The 16,385-nt window shown below is 32.2% G+C and overlaps 1 protein-coding gene across 1 annotated transcript; it reads right to left on the bottom strand.

Annotated features, from left to right (window-relative positions):
• Nucleotides 1-11,057: 11,057 nt before the first annotated feature.
• On the bottom strand, nt 11,058-11,453 carry LOC143073788 (uncharacterized). Its single transcript, XM_076249545.1, has 2 exons — nt 11,330-11,453; nt 11,058-11,140 (listed from the first exon to the last, which is right to left on the bottom strand). The coding sequence occupies exons 1-2, from the start codon at nt 11,451-11,453 to the stop codon at nt 11,058-11,060; spliced, it is 207 nt and encodes a 68-aa protein (XP_076105660.1).
• Nucleotides 11,454-16,385: the final 4,932 nt, after the last annotated feature.

The raw sequence follows: 16,385 nt of genomic DNA, 5'->3' as shown, positions 1-16,385 counted from the left end.
AAAGATTCCATATAGAAAGTAGTCGGACATGGAAAATGAACAAAATTCTGACTGGATTTTTTTTATATTCCTACTACCAAAATCCTACTACCTAGGTGGAATCTTAAAAGTCTGTATGGATTTTTTCTGGTTTGAAAATCTGATTTTATTATTTATTTTCCTACTACTTGTACAAGATTCCAAACAGGATCAATTTATAAATTCCTACCAAAAAATCCTTCTACTTGGAATGTTTTTACTTATCTTGAACTGGATTCCTGTTTGTTAAGAACACACACTTTGCAGTCTTAAATGCAAGCAAGTTCCAGTTCACAGATTCAAAAGTTAGAGGGGAAAAGATTGAAAAGTTGTGTTGGAACACAATGCTATAAGCTAGGGTCACACAACTACAATATAGAAATGTAAGAACATATGGCTTATGAAGACTGAAGGTAATTCTTATACATTCAAAATGATTTGTTTTAATCTGCTTGCCAAAAATATCTAGTTATCAATTAATTCAACAAAAGTGCATAATTATACTCATTATTTGTTCATAACTTAATTTCATCTAGGCATATTTTTGGCTTATTTTCATGTTTATGCATAACACAATTTCTAGCCTGCATATATTACAGTTTCCTTGTACATTTCAAAAGTCCATTTTTTTAAATGAATTTATTCCATGAATTTTCTTTGTTCTTTGTTGTTGAGATTCAAACTTATCATTGACCCAGTTGTGTATTTGTGAATATACACTTACATTTTGTATATTTTTAGATTCCTACCAGAAAATATTATTCTGGATGGAATTTTAAAAATTTCCTACCAGGTTTTCTAGTAGGAATTTTATTTTCCTACCAAATTATTCCTGCTAATTTGCATATTCCTACTATGAAATTCCTGCTAATTTAAATTTTTCGGCTATTTTCCGTGTGGATTCCTACTACTGTCTGACTGAAATATGACTCTTTTCTGGTAGAAATTCAGAGCAATATTCCGACTATATTCCGTGTTCATTCCACCTGGAATATTTCGTACAGGAATTAATCATGTTAATCGAATCAGGCAGAAAATGATTTTTGGAATGGAATTAACAAAGAAGAAGAAAAAAATTATCCTTGAACTTGGTTATTTTGGCGCACAGCTTTTCTTTTATGTTCCAAGTGTAACAAGTTTTGGAATATTATTGGACTCTACAGAAAATATGGTTCCGGAAGCTTTTAAAAATTGATTGCCAATACTGTAATCGTATAAGCGCAGTTTATACAGGACAGTAACATCGGAATGAGTAAAAGTAAACAAAGGCCTGTCATTTTGGGATGTCAACACTTAATGCGCATCCGTTGGGACAAAATAAAATTAGATCATTCAGACCCCGTTACATATATTTTTTTCCCTTCAATCCGTATTTCAAAAATTATTTCTTGAAATTTACAATCACACGATTCATTAAATAAAACCCAATGGCCAACAATAAATGAAAAATCGGAATTTTGATGAACGTAAACCCAGAAAAGCGCTCAGAACGCTAAAAAAAAAGAAAGATATGTTTGTTTGCCTATATTTCTTCAAACGCAGAAACAAACTAAAAACACTTTTTGGTACGCGTTAATTTACACGTGGGTATACAAGAACGGATATGTGTTTGTTGTTGGACATGATGTACAGTTGAGATTTTCCCAACTATATTCCACTATGAGCTGCTTATTCAAAAATAAATGTTGTCACTAAATGCTTTGTAAAATAGAACACAATCATAAACGCTTCTTATATATTTTGGTCCTACTACAAAATGCTGCGAGCGTACCGTTTTACCCGAGTCTATTTGGCCACCCGTCGCTCACGTAATCGGTATATAGGATGTAGCTTAGGGTTTATACAACTTATTTCGAAGTGCTAGATTTTCTTTATGTCAACTTTAAATATATATGTATATTTTGAACACAGAGAGAATTTCCCCGGCATCCTTTGCAAAAAAAACCCAAACATTCTTTTTCTTATTTGTGCCTTCGGACTTTATGTTTTGAATTGTAGTTTCACTTTCCATATTCGGTATGTCCTGCGTGTGTATAACGGCAATGTAGATTTTAGTATTAAATAAAGAAAGTTGCCGGTCCGGTACATGGACAGATTGGTTAAAAAGCAAGGTTTAAATTTTAATTAGAATGGAAAGCTTAATTCGATGGTTGAAAATAGAGACCCCCAAAAAAGGGGGAGGTGTTCCACAGTGAATATTTTTATTTTATGAACTCTACATTGGAAAGGTTTATTATTATTTTTATTTAATTAAAAGAGAAAAACGAATGTTAAACAAATTGTCAATGGTCTTTCTACCTTTCATCCGATTAGCCTTCTCTTTTTCGAAATCAGTCTACAAGGGTGTCTTTTATGTGCAAGAGATATGGCTCTCTCTTAGTCAGCCATTTATCGTCCCCTTCCGACGGACTATCATCGTTTCCTCAAGACCATACTCGCAAATGGTCTCAAGGGAGAGCCGAAAATTTAATCCCTGAAATTTTCATCCCGGACCGGGAATCGAACCATGAACCTTTGTGTTCGCCATATATAAGAGATCGTAATGAATTAGTGACGAGGTTTGGAATATTGTTTTCGTTTCTATGCCATTTTGGGGAATTTTCTGCGACTGTCATACAAGTGAAAGGTTTGGTTAGTCACAAAACCAGGTCCAATCCCCCATTTTCTGCATAAGAAAATGCCTGTGCCAATTCGGGATATAACAGTTGTTATTCATTTGTTTGATTTGGCAGTTAGATTAAGGACTTTCCGTTTCTATATTTCCTTGGAGTCGTTTTTTTGTCTGTTATTTTACTTTTTATTAGCGCAATCTTGAATCTTTTAATTAACTCATTTATTGAATAATTTTAATATACATGGATCAAATTCTATTGAAGATGAGACCCATTTTACAGTAAATTGTCCATTATATAATGAACAGAGGAAATTATTATTTGATAAAGTTATCACTTTTTTACTAACTTTAAAGAACTACCCAATGATAAGAAATATTTCTGGCTGTTCACAAATGAGCATTTACCAACTCTCATGTACCTAGGAAATTACATTATTAAGGTAGCACAATACAAAGATTTTATAACTCCAACTCCCAAGTTTTAAAATGCTGTAACTTTCTTAATAAAGCTTGAAAATTTATAAAAGTGGTAGTTTTGGATAGCTAACAGATTACTCTTTCAAATAAATGCAATGTTAGTATTATGCTTTAATTATGTAACCAATTATAATGTTAACTGTGTCTAAAATATTTTTCACCAAATTTCCACTTTCAAATGAAATTAGCTTCTGCATAGGTATCCCTAGAGGGTTGATTTTATTATATGTTGTTCCTATGGCTATTATCTACAAAAGGGTGTCTCAGATTTTAGATAGAATGTATAGAACAAATTTTACACCTAATTAATCATTATCTTCTTTTATGTGGTTAGGATGTTTACACTAATTAGAGATTTGTGAGAGAATGGAATACCATAGAGACAATCTGAGACACTCTTTTGAAGCCCATGATGTGTTGATTAAGATTTCGTTAAAATTTTTAGTATAGTTAAAGAGATGATAGAGCTAAATTCATTCAAGTGGACGTACCCAGATTTTGCCACTAATTACATAATAATTGATTACATAATGATTGCATAATAAAAATATTGCATTCATTTAAAAGATAAATCTTTTATCTATCTATATATACCTCTTTTATTATTTTCTATGCATTCATAAGAAAGTTACAGCATTTCAAAGGTTAGTGATTGGAAGTAAAAAAATCTTTGTATTGTGCTACCTTAAAGGTTTAGAAATAAGATCCAGATGTAAACAAAATATATAAAATAATATAATATTTTATTGTTATAAGATTTAATATAATAGTTATATAAAACACATGTTGTGCTAGGCGCTGATCCTGTCCATAACGTTATAGTATGGTATTAATTTTCTGTTTTGCTTTTTCCAATCATATTGTATTGTAAAATGATGCCCTTTATGGGTTCTTGATTAGATTAATAAAATTCTTATCTTAGCTTATCTTATACATTTTTGTCTCCGTTTTACCTCCTTTTCTCCTTTCTCCTACCCCTTCTCTCCTTTTTCCCACCCCTTCTCTTCTTTCTCCCACCCCTTTCTCCCATGCTCCAAATACCCTGTCCAGGCCCTCCTTTGTATTAGTCAAACGAGTGAAGCCATTACAATACAACTTTTAGAATTCTCTTGTTTTATTGTTAAACCATTGTCCGAGGTTAAGGGGATAGTTGTTGAGCACTCACATGTTAACCTTCAGATTCTGTGTTTGCCTGCGTTTAATTAGGAGCCTTGAATGAAAGGGTCGTCGAAGGTACATGTTTGTCATATTGTTTTTTCGAGGTGAGGTCTCTGTATTTTAGTGGTTTATATTAGTTATAGTCTGTAATATTTAAGTATAGTTAAATAATAGTATTGTTATAAGTTAGTTTTTTCTTCGTTTTTAATGTTTCACGGTTTCATGTCCGCACATTTTAAAGCTGACTTTACATCATGAGTTTTAATAATTTTTGTTATGTCGTTTTTTGTTATATAGCTCTTTAATTGGTTTGACTCTTGTATATTCTTGGCATTCAAAATATTTGACTTGAGCGTTCCTGGTGAAGGTGAATTCAGAGAAGCGCTTTGAGCGGATGATATTATGCATATGTTGTTTAACGTTTTAAATATTATATTGTTGAAAAGATATTTGTATTGATAAAAGTAGAATTATTTCGAAAGACGCTTCAATGTCAACATACAATCGTCTAGATGAGCCATGCTTTGGGTAACCATTTATCACGCTCTCATAACCTCTATTTTGAATTAATTGTGATTAATTACAGAGAAACAGAATAATTACACTGAACAATTTAAAAAAGACCTAACAACATAAAAAATAACTGACGGAATTCCTGGCCGAGAACTAGCACATTTAGATATACATTTTAGGAGAATGAAAAGAAGATTGCATTGTCCTCTACCTTCACGTTCGCTATATTGATGATGTCCTGAGTAAATAATTCAAAGTTTAGGACTATGTTTAAGGCATCTATCCCAATGAACTTGAAAGTGTTTATGATAAAACAGGTACAATAAAGTGTGCCTCATCCAAATTGACAATGATATACGGTTTTGAACAAAACTTTAAAACAGACGAGATGATTTCAGCTTCCCAATTATGTACTTTCCATGTTTATGTAGCCACATGCCGGCAGCGCCTGCATATGGAGTATATAACGTCAGTTTAATATGGTATCTCATAACTTTCATTTCTTATTACGATTTTCTTGATATGGGGCTGTTGCTTATAGTTATCAAAAGTACCAGGATTATAATTGTATACGCCAGACGGGCGTTTCGTCAACATAAGACTCATCAGTGACGCTCACATCAAAATAGTTAAAAAGCCAAACAAATATGGGGCTGTTGCTTACATGCAGGTTGATATTTAATTGGAATTAAACAAAATAAGAAGAATTCTTAATTAGACGACATATGAATAGTCAAGTTTGTATATTTGAATTGTTTACAGCTCTAGGCTTTGAATTTAAATGTAGGAGCATGTCTTAGTATTTTTTGATCTTTTATAAATGTGTATAGTTGATTTATAGTGAGGAGCATGCAAACATATGTGACAGTTGAAATGTACTTAATTTCATTAATAAAATTTCGTCACTAACACCCCTTTAATTATTTTTTTTTTAAATCGATTCCGAATGACTTTAAGAAGTGGATTCTAAAATTTCATAAATACGTTTTAATCGGGGAAACTCGTCTACAATTTCTGAAATTATTTAGATATCAGTCTATGAAAATAGTAAATGCAGAAACCCGTTTTTTATATCTTCAGACGATATTGTCTAATATGAAATTGTACACACTGCATGGTTTGAATCTTAGTAGTCAAAGCCTCAGCTTTGTTAAAAGACGACAATATCAATAGGGAGTCGACGGTTACTTAAAAATAGGAATCGGAAAATAGGTGTAGGTGATCATATTATTGATAGGTCACACGCTGACAAAATACCCTGTCTATCTATAAAGTCATGGTTTGTGGAATTTTATCATGAAATTATATTTCTAGTGTGTATTAATCAATATTTTCAAGGAAACTGCTGGTTAAAATCAGTTTTCTGAGAGATATTCCTGGTCTTTTCCTTAAATAAAAGATATTTACATCTAGAAAGAAAGTTTTCAAGGCGGTAACAATAGGGAACGAGTGAGTAAAGAATAAAGCAGTCGATGTTTTTGAACCGTCGTCACTCAGCATAATTTATACTATGACGTTCCAGATAACTATTTTTGTTCATGTTTGCCTTTTATCTTGAAAACTATTATAGATAGAGAGATCCTTTAAAGTGTCAAAATCTAGTCAATGTCTTCAAACAATTCAAACATGATTGTAATCGTTCGTCAAATACTTATAAGAGTAATTGACCTTAAAGCCGATTTTCACACCTTTTTTGCTTTTTTGCCTTTGATCGTCAAAAATTTAATAGATAGATAGCAACTTAAAATAAACATAAACGATTAGAAAAACATCAACAAGTATGGCAAATGGGAGAAATCGTTCATGCGACTTCTTATTTACGACGTTGTCCTTTAATTACGGTTGACGGTTTTCACTTTTGTTGTGTTTTGCCTCACATGATAAAAGTCACCTCACATGATAAAAATCATATTAAATAAATAGACATATTTAATCAAAAAAATTATCAAAAAGGCAAATTCTACTAACAAGTAAAGTTTTGATTATAAAGTTACGGAAGTGATTGCTCTTAAATGAGGATTTATTTACCCTGTTTTGTGTTTTGAGCAAAAGTTAAAAAAATATAAAGAAAAATTAAACAGACCAATGGTCAGCAATACAAGATAAAAAAAAAAAACACACACACAGATTTTTGTCGTGAATTTTATTCTCGTCTACAAAGTTGGACATGGTTATTTGTTGAATATGTGCATAGACCAAGGTAAGCGACACAGGTTTTAAAGAGCCTCTTGTTGGATATGGGCTCATTCATGATTAACTTTGTAATTAGGTTTGTGGATTTCCTGAATCGTTGATAATATTGGCTGCACAAAAGCAACGGAATACGAAGCTTAACATTACATGTTAACTAAAGAAATATTGATCAATTACTAAAGACATGTCCTCCTGATAAAAAGGTATCCTAAAGCAATATCATGTTCTATAATTTCAATCGTGTAATACAAGATGGTCACGTATAAACAAATGTAATCAAGAAACAAGCAACATTGCTTATACTAATATGTCTCCAAATGTATATACACAATGTCATTAAGCATAATTTCATTGTATTTCTTTTAATTCCAATGAGTCGATGCATGGTTAACTTGCAGTTCACGCAAGAATATTGCTAGCCCGATAGCGCAGCACTTCAGTATTGACATACATATATTGTAATGATTTAGATAAAGTTTGCTGTGAAATCATTTCAAATTAATGAATGCCCTCGGAAATATGTCTGATTAGTTATATGGATTTAGCTTTGGTCCTCGTCCTGTCATTTTCGCATTTTACTGCAGAAATGTAATAAAAAAACATACTTTGAAAAAATCTAATATAAAAAACAATCGTTTTCCTTTCCTTTATTTATTCATTTCAGTTTGACATATGCAATTCTATACAAAATTTACAACAAAAGAGGTGTTTTCCCCCTTTTTAAAACTTTTTTTGGCTCCATTCATATGATGTGTATAATTCACGCCTATATCAACATGACCACCTCTGAAGTCGCATTATAGATTTCAATGAATTTAATCTATGTTTGTCTGATAAATCATAAGGGCAGCGATTTCGATACCACAACTTCATAAAACTTTTACCAATTCTTTCATAGAAACAAGGATTTTTTTTAAAGTTTGGCTGTTCCTGTAGAGTTCATATACAAAACCGTTATGTCACATCCTTATATTAACGATTATGTTGTTTATAAAGCCTGTCAATTTAGATACGATCAGGATAAATTATTCGATTATTTAAATTAACCAATCTTGAAGGTTTCCAATTAACATAGCAGTAAAATCTTTAAAAAAATTTCATTAGTACTTACATAGATTACTGCTCCGGGAACTTCATTACATTCAAGCCATCAGACTAAAGCGAATTTGCTTTCTGGAATCTAAACTCAACTACTTGATGGGACAACTAAGGAAACAAACTAAAATCAACAAAATGCATTAAAATCATAGCAGCTTTCGATAAAGCAAAAGAAAAAGTTCGAAAGATCTTCATGGAATACAGATATGAACGATCCGCACGAATGGAAGTCTGTTTGTTGTCACCTTCCATCCCGATCTTACATATATTTCATCTATCCGCAAGCTGTGGCGTCGTCTTGAAAATTATTCTTCCATAAAAGAAATATTTCTATCACCTCCTGTTATTGCCTAACGCAGGCCTAAAAATTTTAAAGACAAATTTGCTACATTCAAAGTAAAAACAAAGTCCTTTAAAGTTGTGTTTGCAAACAGAAGACATTGTAAAGTCGCCAATACTGACAACACTTTAAGCACCTCGGTAACAAATCAGCGATACAACATCTATGTTACATTTAATTGTATAACGGAAAATAGTAATTGCTTATTATATTATGGAACTTACAAGCTGCGTTATGTAGGCGAAACAGAAACCAAATTCAACATCAGTCTTAATATCCACCGGTCTTGTATACCAAAAGAAGAAACTGCCCAATGACGAGACATCTCTTATGATCAGGACATACCTTTGAAGATATCTTCTGTGTAATACTACTGGGTCGATTCCACTGTTGGGGGAGTTTTTATTACCCGTGGGTAACACCAGCCTTGTAATCAGCAATTCTATGTTGACATGAGTGATCATTGATATGGTCATAATTATAAATTAGCTGTTTACAAAACGTTGAATATTTGAAATACTAAGACTTTTCTACCTCAGGAATAGATAAGCTGTCTTTGTCAAGCATTTATGAACTTTGGTTCTCAATACTCTTCAACTTCGTACTTTTGTTGGCCTCTTTAACATTTTTGATTCGAGCGTCACTGAATTGGGTCATTGGTAAACGAAACGCGTTTCTGGCGCATATATAAAATTTCATTGCTGGTGGAGTTTTAATTCCACCAGGGTATCACCAGCTTTGTAGTCAGTACTTCTGAGTTGACATGAATTATCATTGATATGGTCATAATTATAAATTTTAAAATCTTGAATATCTGAATATCAGAAATACTAAGACTTGCAGCGTCCAAGACAATTATAATTAAACCAATGATGTTACGTATTTTTCATTTTTGGATAAGAACAATGAAATGAATGTCCGAAACGCCGAATTGTGCACTGAAAGAACGAAATATGCGTAGAGTACATTGACGGTTTGATAAAAATGACTTTTCTGGACTAACAAGATGAGCCGTATTCGATGGAATGAATTATGAAATTGATAAATTCTACCCAATAGAGCCAATATTTTTCAAACTCATTTCACTGTCTTTTGAATCTAGTCTGAGAGATAACCATAAAATTTCGAATAAAAAAATTAAACATGATTTGAATGCTACGACAGTATTTAATATAATAAATGTTGAAAAAAGAACATCATCCGTTGTCCGTTGTGTCAATAATCTGCATCTTATATCCTACAATATAAAAAAGTATATCAAAAATATATTTAAGTGCTGTAAATGCTAGCGTTCAACAAATTTAATTTTACATTTTAGCCATTAATCAGTATTTTTGATAAAGACAAACTTCTTCCTTTCTTTGTAAACCTGTTGTCTGAATATTTATATATAATTTAATTCGTACAACACATTAACACAACTTACAATGTTATAAATAAAGGCAACAGTAGTATATCGCTGTTCGAAACTCATAAATCGATAGAAGAAAAAAAAAATCCGGGTTACAACTAAAACTGAGGGAAACGCATTAAATACAAGATATAAATATTAAAACAGTTTTACGTAGCGGAGTTAGTTAATCACTTAAATATGAGGTCAACTCCTTAACGGAAGAAGAAGAAGAAGTTAAGTAAATAAGTCAAAAAGTTGCATTTTGTAAATACAGCTGTTTCTCAAACCACGCCTCTTTCCGGGACATAGACTTTTCATAGATAAAATAATTTTGTGTACATACTGGTTTCAAGTTATGATCTCTATCTTGGTTTCATCTCAAAAAGACACAACTTGGGAGTGTTACCAGTAAATATACATATGCATATTGTGTGTATTGAAATCTGTGGTAATCCTACAGTCAAGGTAGGGAAAGTTAAGAAGTTTAGTGTTTGTTTAAACTTTTATAAGTTCGGGGCATATAAACGTTGAAAATATGCCGCACAGCCCTATATTTTGACCTTTGATAAAATTTGTAGGGCATATGAACTTTCCATTCTAGGATATGATTTTTTTTCAAAACTTCATAGTAAAAGTAGCACAGTTTTAGACGTAAAAGGAGTTCCTATGGGAAATTGCATTGTCAATATTTACAGAAATGCAACCTGTTATGATGTTACTAACTATGATGCCGTTCTACTAAGACATATTTGTGTAGGATTTCAGAATAACAAAGAAAACTTTGCTCATTCCTCGAACTTCTGTTTGATACCAGAGTTATGTAAAAATAAGTTTTAAAGACAACAAATTGTTGATTCCTATTTTAAAAAAGTATTTCATGATATACTATAAATGATATAATATATCCTTATATTTGTTGAAGTCAAAAAGACAAACCACAGCGGTGGTCTTATTGAAAAAAAGTATGGGTAGAATTATATAATAACTATTTCAACACAACTATCATCGTACCTATACGACTCTCACTCTTTAACCACCATTACGGCAACAAAGGCTATTTTAGTTTAAACGTTTTGCTAAATAAAACATATGTTAAACAGGAATGCATAGGGAAAATGTAAAACATTGCCTTTCCATCTGTTCAAATCACACAGAAAATTTATTTATTTTTTATTATTTAACTGACATACATCCACGAAATAATCACTCAAACATATTGAATAGAACATGATCTTACCTTTGTTTGAACTAATTTATCGACCGCCGTAACCGCCACCACCATATCCACCATATCCACCACCGTATCCACCGTATCCACCTCCGTATCCGTATTCACCTCCATATCCTAATCATCTCCGTGTCCACCGTATCCGTATCCAACTCCATATCCACCACTAAACTGCTATACTGGTCCTCCTCTAACAACATTAAGGTGTCCGGCTCCTACGTATGATCCACCACCACCTTCTAGTCCCCACAAATCTCAGTTTCCCCCCACCCACCGCCCACATTCCACCCAATCCACCTTCCCATACTCCTGATCCATAATTTCCACCTCCATAATTTCCTCCTCCATAATATCCTCCTCCATACCAATGGGCACTGACTGCGCTACAGAGGGCAAGCACTAGACAAATTGTAATTTTCATTCTGCTGAAAGAGGAAATTATCTTAGTTATGCATATCAGGTCTGAGAAAACCTTCTGCACATGGATCTAATAAAAAAAAACATTTTAGAAGGTCTTATCATATGAATAGAGAACGTGTTAAGGTACATAATTTACCAACGGTACCTGTTTGTTGGCTAACTTCTACAAAGAGTGTGCGAATCAGTTGGTCGTATGAATGAATTAAATTAATATAAGTCAACGATAACTTACATAGACCAAGATATGCACTTGGCAAATTCTTTCGGAATTTTTGGTCATTTCGTGCTTTATTTGGCCTTTAAACTTGATTGATACAAGTATAAGTGATGATTCCATGCATTCAAAAAGGAACAAATTATACTATTTTATCCATGTACAAACATGCAATCTAATATTTCTTGTAAAATAATAACTGTTTGAACAATGTAATAAATACACCCCAACATTTTTATTTTACATGGTACATAAACAATGTACAAGGCTTTTTATAATGTTTGTACAATACATCCGATTGTCTTTGCTTGAAATCTCCCATTTTTCAGGCTCTAATATATTTGGGCTTCTTGATACTAATGTGAGTTATATGTTTAACAATTTGAAATAACTTGGATCTACAACTAGATAATTATGAACATATCTCAAAATGATGTTACTGTTTATAAATTTTGCAAATTGCAGTCTTATATCAAACACATTTGACACATTTCAAAAACCAAAACTCCATGCTTTGAAATACTGCCTGTGCTCTTGAATTGACTTTGAAAGATAAAAGATTTATAATATTTTCAATTCCAATTTGAGGAAAAATATTTGCACTGAACAATCTAAAAACATAACAACAATAATTATAAATTAATACATAATATAACTGATGGTATTTCTGACCTAGATCTGGCGGACATTTAGATATTCCCCTAGGAAGAATGAAGCTTAAACCGTCCTTTATCGTCACGTTCCGATTTATTGCTGATATCGTCTGACTGACGAATTCAAAGTTTAATGCCTCTATTGAAAAAATCTATCATTTCGAACTTGAAATAAATGATAAAGCAGAAACAGTAAAGTTTGCATAATATCTTGATTTACACATAGCAATTGACACTGAGGGTTGGTTGTGAACAAACCTTTAAGATTAAAGAGATACTTTCAGGCTCCCAATTGTTCATGTTTGTGTAGCAGCATACCAGCAGTGACTGCATATGGAGTATACAACATCCAGCTTATACTGTATCCTGTAGCTCGAGTTCTCTTCACGATTTTCTTGATAAACGGTTGTTGCTTACAAGCAGGCTTATATTCAAGTATTGTAATTGAACAAAAGGAATCAAATTATTTATTACAGAATATATTAATGGTAAAGTTGGCATATTTCAAAAATCTGTTTCTATGTGCTTCAAATTTAAATGTGAATACATGACATAGACTTTTTGCATTTTATTTACGTTTGTATAGAGTTAAATTATATGGTGGAGCATTGAGCTATTTGTAAATTTTTGAATAGTATCACAAAACAGGCGATTATGGTAGTTGCAACTACATATGGATTTTTTTTTGCATAATCATAAATTCCGAGGAATTCGTTTTCAATTCCTGAAAACATTTAGTCTACCTTCCTGAAGTCATTAATTGGAATTTGCTTTTGTTTTTTTTTAACTTTTAAACTGTAAGGCGAGAAAGGTAATAATGTTATGGTCTTTATTTATTGGGTTTCAAATCCTTTCAATGGCTTCTATTTTCGCGAATGAAAAAAAAGGTATCGTAATAAGAGATGATTTCGACAAAGTAGAAACCTGACTGAAGGAAGTTATTCAAATAAAAATTCAAATCTGTAAAGTTTGAATCATCCCTTAGGAAATTTTAACGACGCCATCGCAGGTAGACTGACCGTTATGGAATATCTGTTTAAATGAAGGCAACAGATATGTTCCAATTGTTGTGACCACAACCCCGTCCTTTTTTTCTCCTACCAGTTTAGACTCATCACTGGATTTGATATTACATTATTAACAAGATGGGTACCACATGAGGAGCCGGATCAGTATGTATTCGATATATGAGTGTGTATATCCTTTTTGTATCGTACTTCTATTTTTTATATGTTTAGAGGCAAAATGTAAACACACAACACTTGCCGAAATGCATACTGATTCTATAGCAGTAAGACCCTTTGGGCAAGGTGAGCAAAGTGGAATTTGCATTTCGGCAAGTGAGTATACACACTCATATATCGAATAAATACTGATCCGAATCCTCATGTGGCATCCATCGTGTTGATTATGTAAGGGTTATGTCAGTGACGAGTCTAATACAATAGGTTACGAAATTAAAACATATCTGTCGTCATCATTGAAATAGATAGTCCATAACGATTAGCCTACCCACGATGACGTCCGTAATATTTCCTAGGAATAATTCAAACTTTACAACTTTTAACTGTGACTGTAATACCTTCTTTCAGTCAGGTTTCTTCTTTGTTGAAATTATCTCTTACTACGCCTCCTTTTTTCATTGGCGAAAATAGAAGCCATTGTAAGGATGGCGCGATTTAAATTAAGCGTTTAAACCCGATAGATGAAGATTATAGCATTATTACCTTTCTGACCTAACTGTTTCAAAGTTAAAAAAGACAAGTTCCAATTATTTACTTTATGGGAGGTTAGACTAAATATTTTTAGAAATTGATAACGAATTTCCCCTAAATGAAACACTTTTTAGGATCCGCCATTAGAGTAATTCGTAATTCAGTAAACCAAAAATAAAAAGGTGCTAGTAAACGGTTTGTCCGGGATTTGTGTAGTACATTTAATTAATAAAGTAAATAGAATGATCCTTTTTTTTACAAGAAAAATGAGTAAACAAAATAAATTAGAGTTCAAGTAAGAAATGCTTATCAAATACTATCATTTGTAGAAGCACAGATTGTTATACTGTTGTTATGGCTCATTAGAAAGGTATTTAACTTGATCCATATACTTTATTATACTGTTGTTATGGCTCATTAGAAAGGTATTTAACTTGACCCATATACTTTATTATACTGCTGTTATGGCTCATTAGAAAGGTATTTCACTTGACACATATACTTTATTATACTGTTGTTATGGCTCATTAGAAAGGTATTTCACTTGACCCATATACTTTATTATACTGTTGTTATGGCTCATTAGAAAGGTATTTCACTTGACCCATATACTTTATTATACTGTTGTTATGGCTCATTAGAAAGGTATTTCACTTGACCCATATACTTTATTATACTGTTGTTATGGCTCATTAGAAAGCTATTTCACTTGACCCATATACTTTATTATACTGTTGTTATGGCTCATTAGAAAGGTATTTCACTTGACCCATATACTTTATTATACTGTTGTTATGGCTCATTAGAAAGGTATTTCACTTGACCCATATAATTTATTATACTGTTGTTATGGCTCTTTAGAAAGGTTTTTCACTTGACCCATATACTTCATTATACTATTGTTATGGCTCATTAGAAAGGTATTTTACTTGACCCATATACTTTATTTCTATGATTTCATAGTTTTATTATATCAATACACATAGCTTCAATGTATAAAATAATGGAAAAAGAATCGAGATGATGTATCAAAAAGTTTTTCCTATATACGTTTTCAACTCAAACACAATTTGATATGTGTAAATCAAGATATTAGGCGAACTTTACTGTTCTCATTTATTTGAAGTTCGAAGGGGCAGATGTTTTCAACAGAGTTATCAAACTTTGAACGGTTATTGCCGAAGAGACACATATCCATAATGCATTAGAGTCAAAATAACAAAGATGAAAGAAAATAAAAGCCAAAATTCATTAAGACTCATGTTGTATAGTCAGCTGTTAAATGTACGGGCATGAAAAACGTGAAACATTAAAAGCGAGAAAAATAAGCCTTATTCATAACATTACAATTTATGAAATACAAACACTACAGACAATAACCAATAAAAACCACTAAATTACAAAGACGTCACTTTGATAAAAGAAAATATGACAAACATGAACCATTTAAACCCCTTGCATTCAAGGCTCCTTATTCAAAACAGGCACACACAGACTGTGGAGAGGTTAACATGTATGCGAGTGCTCAACCATCCCTTTAACCTCGGACAAAGGGTTTACGCGCGTCTGGCGTATATATGTTCCGGACCATATGAGTATTTGGACCATACGCGTATGGTCATGACCATATGGTATATACTCATATGGTCCGACCATACGCGTATGGTCGGACCGTACGGGTATGGTCGGGGTAATTAACAGGTACATTTATGCTTACCTCTTTATATTACCCGTCTAGTTGTCACGTCATTAAAAAGACACTACCAAAGGTAATTTTTTTCATTACAAATTAGTAATAACAAGATTAACAAAATAAAATAAGCAATTTCACACAGTAAATTTCATCACTAGTCAAAACTATAGTAAATACATTTTTTTTTCATTACCGATATGTTATTACGAGTGAATGGCAAAATGTCGACCTGGGAAGATAACTTCCAAAAATATCTTAATGAATTGTTACACAAGAAGTCAACTGTTTTACTATAACCTGATGTAAAAGTCGACAGGATAAAGAGTCTAATAAATTGCTTACTTTTGAAACTTAATATGATTATCATTAGCAGTCCAATATTCATAATTTTTAATACTTATACGTGTTTTCTTTAAAAAAAAATGAATTACGTCACCGGCAGGAAACTAGTTTATTTTTTAAAGTTGTCTGATGATATGATGTACTTCAGTCATGTTACGATATTGGAGATCTAGAGCTTTTTCAGCGTAGACACATCGGATTGACCCAGGACCCTAGAAAAACTATGATACCGTGTGGACGTAATAAAATCAACGGTACCAATTTTGTTGCACCAGATGCGCATTTCGACAATACATGTCTCTTCAGTGATGCTCGT

This window comes from Mytilus galloprovincialis, chromosome 4 (genome assembly GCF_965363235.1).
Source record: "Mytilus galloprovincialis chromosome 4, xbMytGall1.hap1.1, whole genome shotgun sequence".
Taxonomy (NCBI): Eukaryota; Metazoa; Mollusca; class Bivalvia; order Mytilida; family Mytilidae; genus Mytilus; species Mytilus galloprovincialis.
This window is presented reverse-complemented; position numbering and strand designations above follow the sequence as displayed.